Source organism: Oncorhynchus mykiss, chromosome 5, assembly GCF_013265735.2.
Source record: "Oncorhynchus mykiss isolate Arlee chromosome 5, USDA_OmykA_1.1, whole genome shotgun sequence".
Taxonomy (NCBI): Eukaryota; Metazoa; Chordata; class Actinopteri; order Salmoniformes; family Salmonidae; genus Oncorhynchus; species Oncorhynchus mykiss.
In genome coordinates, this window is record NC_048569.1 from 33,158,295 (window position 1) to 33,169,585 (window position 11,291).

Below are 11,291 nucleotides of genomic sequence, written 5' to 3' on the forward strand. Positions count from 1 at the left end.
CAGCAAATATTACATGTACAGGTATTGTTGGGTGTTCATCACTGACGAAGAATTACTCTAAATGGTGACATGTGGGTGGTTGTTTGATTTGATGCTGTTGATTTTATATGTCAGTTGGCAACCACCTTTAAGGTGCATTACCTCCACCAACTGGACTGGAGTGTGGACCTTGTTCATCTTTCAATCACCCACATGGTTATATGCTGTCATCAAGGCAAAGAGTGACTACTTACTTTTTTGGTTACTACATTATTTCATATGTGTTATTTCATAGTTTCAATGTCTTCACCATTACTCTAGAATCTAGAAAATAGTAAAAATAAAGAAAAACCCTGGAATGAGTAGGTGTGTCCAAACTTTTGACTGGTACTGTATGTGTAAATACTGCAACTAATCAGAGAAAAAAAAATCCACTGTAAACTCAGATGCAATTTGGGTGAATAGGTATACCCCAACATGCTACTATTTCGATAAATACAAACAAAAACAGATTTCACTAGTGACTGGACAGTATTAAAAACAGACAACAGGGTAGACTTCTTAATTGCATTCATTTACTTTTGAAGAAAAAATGGTTACAATCAGAAATCCATCTGGTGGTACTAGTAGCCTTGCATTTATTTGTGACATAACAAGACCAATCTGTAGAGCTGTGAATGTAGCATGATGTCAATTATGCATCAGGGAGCCTGTGCTCAGTGAGAACTACCTCAGATGGAGGGAAGGGTGTTAGACCACCAGTTCACAAAGCGCACCCTCATCTTCTCATGGACGGAGTTCCTGTTCATTTTGGCGTTGATCTCCAGGTACTTTTGCCCAGAGGTGGTGTATGCAGGCCAGGTCACAGGCACATTGGACTCCCCCTTGTTGGGGTCTCTGTGGTGGGAAAGGGGTTGAGGATGGCAAGAAAAACATAATGGTGAGAACATTCGATTTATCATCGTTTTCTGTGAGGATAATATCACTTTAGAATTTTAAATGGTATTTTCTTTTAAATTGCCACACACACAATCAAAAGTTTGGACACACCTACTTATTCAAGAGTTTCTTTATTTTGACTGTTTCTACATAGTGAAGACATCAAAACTATGAAATAACACATATGGAGTCATGCAGTAAACTAAAAAGAGTTAAACAAATTTTCATATTCTTAAAAAAAAAATCAAGTGCTATGATGAAACTAGCTCTCACGAGGACCGCTACAGGAAAGGAAGACCCAGAGTTACCTCTGCTGCAGAGGATACGTTCAATAGAGTTACCAGCCTCAGAAATTGCAAGCCAAATAAATGCTTCAGAGTAACAGACACATCTCAACATCAACTGTTCAGAGGAGACAGCGTGAATATGGCCTTAACGGTCAAATTGCTGCAAAGAAACCACTACTAAAGAACACCAATAATAAGAAGAAACTTGCCTGGGACAAGAAACACGACCAATGGACATTAGACCGGTCGAAATCTGTGCTTTGGTCTGATCAGTCCAAATTTGAGAGTTTTGGTTCCAACCTCTGTGTGTTTGTGAGACGCAGAGTAGGTGAACAGATGATCTCTGCATGTGTGGTTCCCACCGTGAAGCATGGAGGAGGAGGTGTGACGTGTGGGGGTGCTTTGCTGGTGACACTGTCAGTGATTTATTTAGAATTCAAGGCACTTAACCAGCATGGCTACCACAGCATTCTGCAGCGATACGCCATCCCATCTGGTTTGCGCTTAGTGGCACTATCATGTGTAAGGGCTATTTGACCAAGGAGAGGGATGGAGTGCTGCATCAGATGACCCGGCCTCCACAATCACCCAACCTCAACCCAACTGAGATTGTTTGGGATGAGTTGGACCGCAGAGTAAAGGAAAAGCAGCCAACAAGTGCTCAGCATATGTGGGAACTCCTTCAAGACTGTTGGAAAAGCATTCCAGGTGAAGCTGGTTGAGAGAATACCAAGAGTGTGCAAAGCTGTCATCAAGGCAAAGGGTACTACTTTGAAGAATCTAAAATGTTTATTTGTTTAACACTTTTTTGGTTACTACATGATTCCATATGTGTTAATAGATACTTTTGATGTCCTCACTATTATTCTACAATGTATATGAGTAGGTGTGCCCACAGGTTGGCTGATACTGTATGTATGTATATATATATATATATATATACACTGCTCAAAAAAATAAAGGGAACTCTAAAATAACACATCCTAGATCTGAATGAATGAACAATTCTTATTAAATACCTTTTTCTTTACATAGTTGAATGTGCTGACAACAGAATCACACAAAAATTATCAATGGAAATCCAATTTATCAACCCATGGAGGTCTGGATTGGAGTCTTACTCTAAATTAAAGTGGAAAACCACACTACAGGCTGATCCAACTTTGATGTAATGTCATTAAAACAAGTCAAAATGAGGCTCAGTAGTGTGTGTGGCCTCCACGTGCCTGTATGACCTCTCTACAACACCTGGGCATGCTCCTGGTGAGGACAGTCTGTGGTGCAATGTGGCGTTGGTGGATGGAGCGAGACATGATGTCCCAGATGTGCTCAATTGGATTCAGGTCTGGGGAACGGGCGGCCAGTCCATAGCATCAATGCCTTCCTCTTGCAGGAACTGCTGACACACTCCAGCCACATGAGGTCTAGCATTGTCTTGCATTAGGAGGAACCCAGGACACCAGCATATGGTCTCACAAGGGGTCTGAGGATCTCATCTCGGTACCTAATGGCAGTCAGGCTACCTCTGGCGAGCACATGGAGGGCTGTGCGGCCCCCCAAAGAAATGCCACCCCATACCATGACTGACCCACCGCCAAACCGGTCATGCTGGAGGATGTTGCAGGAAGCAGAACTTTCTCCACAGCGTCTCCAGACTCTGTCACGTCTGTCACATGTGCTCAGTGTGAACCTGCTTTCATCTGTGAAGAGCACAGGGCGCCAGTGGCGAATTTGCCAATCTTGGTGTTCTCTGGCAAATGCCAAACGTCCTGCACGGTGTTGGGCTGTAAGCACAACCCCCACCTGTGGACGTCGGGCCCTCATACCACCCTCATGGAGTCTGTTTCTGACCGTTTGAGCAGACACATGCACATTTGAGGTCATTTTGCAGGGCTCTGGCAGTGCTCCTCCTGCTCCTCCTTGCACAAAGGCAGAGGTAGCGGTCCTGCTGCTGGGTTGTTGCCCTCCTATGGCCTCCTCCACGTCTCCTGATGTACTGGCCTGTCTCCTGGTAGCGCCTCCATGCTCTGGACACTAAGCTGACAGACATAGCAAACCTTCTTGCCACAGCTCGCATTGATGTGCCATCCTGGATGAGCTGCACTACCTGAGCCACTTGTGTGGGTTATAGACTCCGTCTCATGCTACCACTAGAGTGAAAGCACCGTCAGCATTCAAAAGTGACCAAAACATCAGCCAGGAGGCATAGGAACTGAGAAGCGGTCTGTGGTCACCACCTGCAGAACCACTCCTTTATTGGGGGTGCCTTGCTAATTGCCTATAATTTCCACCTGTTGTCTATTCCATTTGCACAACAGCATGTGAAATGTATTGTCAATCAGTGTTGCTTCCTAAGTGGACAGTTTGATTTCACAGAAGTGTGATTGACTTGGAGTTACATTGTGTTGTGTAAGTGTTCCCTTTATTTTTTTGAGCAGTGTATATATCCCCCACAGGGTGTGATTACTGTATATGATTGCTCTGCAGCTCTTTCTTACCCGGTCCTGGCGAAGTTGGTCCAGTAGGCGATAAAGTATTTGGAGACATCGCGGTACTTGGGCCAGTATGCCAGGGGTGTGGAGAAGGGCTTGCCAAACACAAACTGCAGGTCCTCAGCGTGATCAGCCTCCATCCAGCTGGGGAAAGGTAGAACTATCCCGGACATGCGGCTGGGCTCTGAGAACAGGTAGGAGTAGGTGCGTGCAGATCTGGGATAGGGCATGGAGAGGGGGAATGATTAGATATCCGATATGTGACGCTGGGATAGGAAGCAGCACATACTGGGGGAGAAGGGCTGTGCTAGAATAAGAAGGAGGTAGACTCACTGGGCATTGGAGGCGTGCAGATAGAGAGCAGCCTGGGTAGGAACCAGGAAGACGTAGTCAGTCTCGATCATAACAACAGTCTTCTTGATGGTCTCCTGACTGGGCTTATCGCCCCAGTCTGCCGTGTACTCTGCGAAAGCGCTATTGATAGAGGCCTCTCCCTTCTTAGTCAAAGAACCCAGGAGCAGTTTCACATCTGACCTTCAGTGAGGAAGCGAGAGATTAGTCTCAAGAGATCTAACAACCCCTTCTTAAGCCAACTGTGTTAGGTACCTGCCCAAACTGATAACCCTACTCTTTTTAATACATGTTTTATTCTACTCCTACTTGTTAGTTAGACTTGGTTGCTTCTATAAAATGCTTTGTGGGTACATCTGCTGTCCCATTTAAGCTACATAATGCACATGGCCAACACTGAACAGACTACACTCCTCCTCCCAGGTAACCAATCAGCCCAAAGTCACTCACAGAGGGAGGTTAGCGAGTGGCTTGTTGACGGCGGGTAAATCTAATCCAGTGAATAGGTGGGCATCCATGCTGTTGACCCCTGCAAGGTAGTCAATGTCAGCAGCGTTGTGGAACAGTTTCCCTGGGTGATCAGGCAGGAAGTCCCCATCGATCACTGGGGAGAGGGCCAGGTTGCCCACTATGGGCGCTAGAGGAGGCAGGCAGAGAAAGACATAACTTTTAACGCTATGGGTAGGACATGGTCATCACCAAATTCCTGTGTAAAATGGTGGGCTGAGGAGATATGTGAGCGTCAGGCTAATGCTCATCTATACAGGCATCAATGCATGCAAAGCACAACCTCCTTAGCATCTTTCTCAAAGTGTGCCACAGCCCCTTATTTTAACCTCAGTGAATACTCACTGGAGGGAGAACCAGCCAGGGACAGGGTACCAGCAAGGGTGAGCTCCTTAGCGTCAATGAGCTTCAGGCAGGCCATCATATGATCATCAATGGGGCAGCCCACCTTCCCAGCAACCTAAAGAGAGAGGAGGATGACACCACCCTTTAACAACCAACATGCATCTCTGTCAGTTTCATACCCCCCACCCAATGTTACTGAAGTACACATACCATCTCTGCAAAGGCACGAGGGTTGTTGTTGATGGCCCAGGGGCAGAGAGCAACGCCACTCTGGGAGATGGCCCTGCGGATCAGCCCTTTGTTATGGGGAGAAAGCGTCTGTGTGGTGTAAAGTACATTCAAACTCAAATTAGTACATTGCATTTTCTGCATTTGCTAATCTGTTAATACTGTGGACGGAGGACCCATGCCAAAAGCCATATCCTTACCTACAGTATCTTTACTTACAATCATTATATGCTTACATATACTGTATCTAACAATTTAAAAAGGCTCAACTTAAAATGGTCTAAAGTACAAGTGTTTTCCATCACCCTGTTTATTAGATCACAGAGGTCTCAGAAACTCAGCTGACCATCACTCTGTACAGGACATCATGGTTCAGAATAAAGTATCAGAAGTCTCCCGGTTCTCATTGTTAAACGTATCAAATGTAATAAGCTAATGTCATAGACACGAGTTACCAGAAACTACACACTGTGACAGTAAACTTATGTTTTATGACAAGAAGACACTGAATAATAATGATATTATAATGAAGAGTATATAACATTGAGACGGAAGAAACATCCTTGTACTGGCCTTTTTTGTACTTCGACATGACTACCTTTGCCCTGAAAGCTCTGTATTAAAACTGTTAGTTCTCTTTTTAGTCCCACACCTGGAAGCTGACGCTAGCAGCGCCGGCAGACTCTCCGAAGACGGTGATGTTGTTGGGGTCTCCTCCGAAGGCGCGGATGTTCCTATTCACCCAGGCAATGGCAGCATGCTGGTCCCACAAACCATAGTTACCTGACATGGAAGACCGCTCTGTGAGCCAGCAGCAGTACTCTCCCTACTATACTAACATACTGTACATCTGGCTCTCACAGAATGGCAAAAGTTTCTGACAGCCAGTTGATGATTAAAGGTTAGATGAACACCGTATTCTTAATCAGTATTATCATATAGTGGACTCAGTCACCTGAGAATCACTACATGAAGAAAAGGTCAATGTCATACATCAGCTGATGCGGCACAGATCATACCAAAGCCACCCACCCACCCACCACCCACCCACCACCCACCTAGCCTGCCAGGCAAAGCCTTAGTTGATACCTACCAGGTCCGCTGGCATCTCCAGAGCTGAGGAAGCCCAGGGTGCCCACACGGTAACCCAGAGTCACCACAATGACTTTGCCCCTGTTTGCAATCTCCTCCCCGTCGTACAGATAGTTATCTAAGAAGTTAGCGCCCATAGAGCCTCCAACCAGGTAACCACCTCCAAAGATCCAAACCATGACTGGCAGCCCAGTGGAAACTAAGAAGGGAGGAGATACATTTCAATACATTTGTAGAATTACACCATAGTTATATTATTATTAGTATTATTAAACATCAGCAGACCATACTGTATCATGTTTTGATATGTGGATAAAGACATCCTACTCTTGTGACAGGTACGGGTGAAAGACACAGGTGCATGGTACATACCACTGAGGCCCTGAGGGACCCAGATGTTCAGGAAAAGGCAGTCCTCTTGGCCACGGGTGTCAGACTGGAGCAAGTTCAGCTGCATGCACCTCGGCTTGAACTCTGTAGCCTTAAGAACACCTGGAAGGAGACACAAGGAGAATCAGTCAGTCAACTGAGATGAGTGTTAGGAAGGCTAAGGTCTGATATGGTCCAATACGGCTGTCCAATATTTATTTTACAATCTGCTTCTGTATTACTAAATTGTTTTCCTTGCCTTATGGATGGACATCGGAAGCATTATGTTTTTACCCACCATCCCATCCAGGGTGACGCTTGGGCTTCTCAAAAACGCCGGGCTTGTCAGCGTAGGGGATTCCTTTGAAGACATCCATGGTGCGGAGGAGTCCATCAGAATTGACCTTTTTCCCTTGCACCATGCCTCCCTCAGTGTACACCACTCCAAGCTACACATGCACACCCAAAAGGGCAGATACAAACTCATTACTCATTCAGTAATATATGCAAGTGTGAAACTGTTTTTATTATGCACAAATGTATTCAGTGTTGTTGTTTTATGCATGTAGTGGTGTCATTGTTTAGAGTTTTTTTTATTAGTGCTGTTGCAAAAAAGGTGTTCAGCTGTTGAATTCACATTGCTTATCAACCTGTTGATGATAAAGATGTCAAAAACTTGCAGTGCGAGTAAAAATACAGGTGAAGTTCTTAACCCTTTGTGTTTCACTATTGGCTACTTTATCAATTTAAACAATTTCATATTTAGCCTATTTTATTTGTGAAACTACAGTGATCTCCAAAAGTATTGGGAAATGTACACATTTTTTTATATTTTGTCTCTGTGCTACACCACTTTGAATTTGAAATAATGCCCATGAGGTTAAAGTTCAGACTATCTTTAATAGCAGCTTTAATTTGAGTATTTTAGGGGACCAAAAGGTATTACGACAAATTCACTTATTTGTGTATTAAAGTATTAGAAAGTATTTGGTCACATAATCAAACAACACAATGACTAAATCAAGCTTGTGACTCTACAAATTTGTGGGATGCATTTGCTGTTTGTTTTGGATGTGTTTCAGATTATTTTTCGACCCATAGAAATGAATGGTAAATAATGTATTGTCATTTGAGTCACTTTTATTGTAAATAAGAATAGATAAGAAGAGATACACCGCTCTGCTAACCTCCCCTGTTATTGTAAAATGAGAGGTTAGCATGTCTTGGGGGTATGACATGTGAGTCTAACTTTCTCACCCATTATTTAGGACTCATTCAGGATGATCTGTAATCATGGTAGCATCCATATCAATGTAGAAGTTTTTACAAAAATATTATATTCTTATTTTCGATAAAAGTGACAAAAAAATGACAGTACATTATTTACCACAAAATTATCTGAAACACAATCAAAACAGCAAATGCATCCAACAAATTCGTAGTCACAAGCTAGATGTAGTCATTGCGTGCTATGAATATGGGACCAAATAATGAACTTTTTATTACCTGAACACACAAGTGAATTTGCCCCAATAGCTCTGGTCCCCTAAAATGGGGGGACTCTGTAATTTCTGAACAGTTCACCCGATATGGATGAAAATACCCACAAATTAAAGCTGACAGACTGCACTTTAACCTAATAGTCATTGTAGCACTTCCAAAGTGCTGGAGTACAGAGTCAAAACAAAACATTTGTGACTGTTCCAATACTTTAAACTCACTGTATATTTCTACTGTATCATTATTACCTCTACAAGGGGATAAAAACCACAGATAGTAAAAAAAAAAAAAAACATTCTAGCTACATTAAAACACCTACATTATTAACAAATATATTTGGAATTGGGTTTCAGACAACAACAACAAAAAAAATATTTAATTACACCAAATAAACTAAAATGGACTTACAGTGGCGGCCGAGGCGGACCCCAGGAACAGGGCAGAGGCAACCAAAATACCCAATGTCTTCATCATGCTGATCCAGAGACACCTGTCAGCACACCTTTTATACAGGAGACCCCTCCCATCTGTTCCAGCCAGGGTTTCACAATGTCCATAACCCTGAGTCATAGTGACCCCTCTACCCAGACAGATGGTAACAGAGAAAAATAAAGTTGGGAGGGACGTTGTCATATTAGCTTCCATGGTGGGCTCTGATACAGTAGATTACATTTTTATTTTTCAACTGATTCAAGATGATCATGTATACTAGTGTCTATAACCATCAAATTCAAATCTGAACATCAAAGCCAGTTCCACTGCTTTATATCCAATCTTCCCCTCTAATCAGGGTCTGATTTAGACCTGGGACACCAGATGGGTGCAATTATCAGGTCGTAAAGAAAACCAGTATGCTCTGGACCTCGTAGGGTAAGATTTGAATACCCCTGATATATTATACACACACACACACATATATATATATATATATATATATATATATATATATATATATATATATATATATATATATATATATACATATATATATAGATAGTTGAAGTCGGAGGTTGAAGTCATTAAAACTAGTTTTTCAACCTCACTCGACAAATTTCTTGTTAACAAACTAAACAGTGGGGCAAAAAAGTATTTAGTCAGCCACCAATTGTGCAAGTTCTCCCACTTAAAAATATGAGAGAGGCCTGTAATTTTCATCATAGGTACACTTCAACTATGACAGACAAAATGAGAAAAAAAATCCAGATGTAAAAATCCAGATTTTTGGATTTTTAATGAATTTATGGTGGAAAATAAGTATTTGGTCACCTACAAACAAGCAAGATTTCTGGCTCTCACAGACCTGTAACTTCTTCTTTAAGACGCTCCTCTGTCCACCACTCGTTGCCTGTATTAATGGCACCTGTTTGAACTTGTTATCAGTATAAAAGACACCTGTCCACAACCTCAAACAGTCACACTGTACTATGGCCAAGACCAAAGAGCTGTCAAAGGACACCAGAAACAAAATTGTAGACCTGCACCAGGCTGGGAAGACTGAATCTGCAATAGGTAAGCAGCTTGGTTTGAAGAAATCAACTGTGGGAGCAATTATTAGGAAATGGAAGACATACAAGACCACTGATAATCTCCCTCGATCTGGGGCTTCACGCAAGATCTCACCCCGTGGGGTCAAAATGATCACAAGAACGGTGAGCAAAAATCCCAGAACCACACGGGGTAACCTAGTGAATGACCCGCAGAGAGCTGGGACCAAAGTAACAAAGCCTACCATCAGTAACACAGTACGCCGCCAGGGACTCAAATCCTGCAGTGCCAGACATGTCCCCCTGCTTAAGCCAGTACATGTCCAGGCATGTCTGAAGTTTGCTAGAGAGCATTTGCATGATCCAGAAGAAGATTGGGAGAATGTCATATGGTCAGATCAAACCAAAATATAACTTTTTGGTAAAAACTCAACTCGTTGTGTTTGGAAGACAAAGAATGCTGAGTTGCATCCAAAGAACACCATACCTACTGTGAAGCATGGGGGTGGAAACATCATGCTTTGGGGCTATTTTTCTGCAAAGGGACCAGAAACGACTGGTCCGTGTAAAGGAAAGAATGAATGGGGCCATGTATCGTGAGATTTTGAGTGAAAACTTCCTTCCATCAGCAAGGGCATTGAAGATGAAACGTGGCTGGGTCTTACAGCATGACAATAATCAATCTATCTATCTATCTATCTATCTATCTATCTATCTATCTATCTATCTATCTATCTATCTATCTATCTAGACAGACAGACAGACAGACACATAAACACAGCAAAAAAAGAAACATCCCTTTCTCAAGACCCTGTCTTTCAAAGATAATTAGTAAAAATCCAAATAACTTCAGATCTTCATTGTAAAGTGTTTAAACACTGTTTCCCATGCTTGTTCAATGAACCATAAGCAATGCATGAATATGCACCTGTGGAACGGTCGTTAAGACACTAACAGCTTACAGACGGGAAGCAATTAAGGTCTCAGTTATGAAAACTTAGGATACTAGAAGCCTTTCTACGAACTCTGAAAAACACCAAAAGAAAGATACCCAGGGTCCCTGCTCATTTGCATGAATGTGCCTTAGGCATGCTGCAAGGAGGCATGAGTACTGCAGATGTGGTCAGGGCAATAAATTGCAATGTCCGTACAGGCAGGTCCTCACCGCCAACAACGTCGCCTATGGGCACAAACCCACCGTCGCTGGACCAGACAGGACTGGCAAAAAGTGCTCTTCACTGACGAGTCAGGGTTTTGTCTCACCAGGGGTGATGGTTGGATTCGCGTTTATCGTCGAAGGAATGAGCATTACACCAAGGCCTGTACTCTGGAGCGGGATCGATTTGGAGGTGGAGGGTCCGTCATGGTCTGGGGCGGTGTGGCACAGCATCATCGGACTGAGCTTGTTGTCATTGCAGGCAATCTCAACGCTGTGCGTTACAGGGAAGACATCCTCCTCCCTCATGTGGTACCCTTCCTTCAGGCTCATTCTGACATGACCCTCCAGTATGACAATGCCACCAGCCATACAGCTCGTTCTGTGTATGATTTCCTGCAAGACAGGAATGTCAGTGTTCTGCCATGGCCAGCGAAAAGCCCGGATCTCAATCCCATTGAGCATGTCTGGGACCTGTTGGATCGGATGGTGAGGGCTAGGGCCATTCCCCCTTCCTGCAGGCTCATTCTGACATGACCCTCCAGCATGACAATGTCCAGGA

General features: G+C 43.3%; 1 protein-coding gene across 1 annotated transcript; it reads right to left on the minus strand.

The window, feature by feature from the left end:
* Positions 1–532: 532 nt before the first annotated feature.
* LOC110523637 (bile salt-activated lipase) lies at positions 533–8,604 on the minus strand. Its single transcript, XM_021602518.2, has 11 exons — positions 8,498–8,604; positions 6,888–7,038; positions 6,593–6,712; positions 6,222–6,419; positions 5,781–5,911; positions 5,111–5,218; positions 4,901–5,015; positions 4,499–4,685; positions 4,031–4,231; positions 3,704–3,913; positions 533–876 (listed from the first exon to the last, which is right to left on the minus strand). Exons 1-11 carry the CDS (start codon positions 8,561–8,563, stop codon positions 711–713), a joined length of 1,653 nt encoding a protein of 550 aa, XP_021458193.2. The 5' UTR covers positions 8,564–8,604; the 3' UTR covers positions 533–710.
* Between the last annotated feature and the right edge of the window lie 2,687 nt (positions 8,605–11,291).

What these genes read in the sequence shown, in the direction of transcription:
- LOC110523637 (XM_021602518.2), bottom strand. Translation starts at nt 8,563, where the DNA reads ATGATGAAGACATTGGGTATTTTGGTTGCCTCTGCCCTGTTCCTGGGG. An exon ending in CTCGTGCCTTTGCAGAGATG is followed by an intron (nt 5,016 to 5,110) that starts GTATGTGTACTT and finishes CTCTCTCTTTAG; the next exon opens with GTTGCTGGGAAGGTGGGCTG. An exon ending in CTGCACGCCTCCAATGCCCA is followed by an intron (nt 3,914 to 4,030) that starts GTGAGTCTACCT and finishes GCCCTATCCCAG; the next exon opens with ATCTGCACGCACCTACTCCT.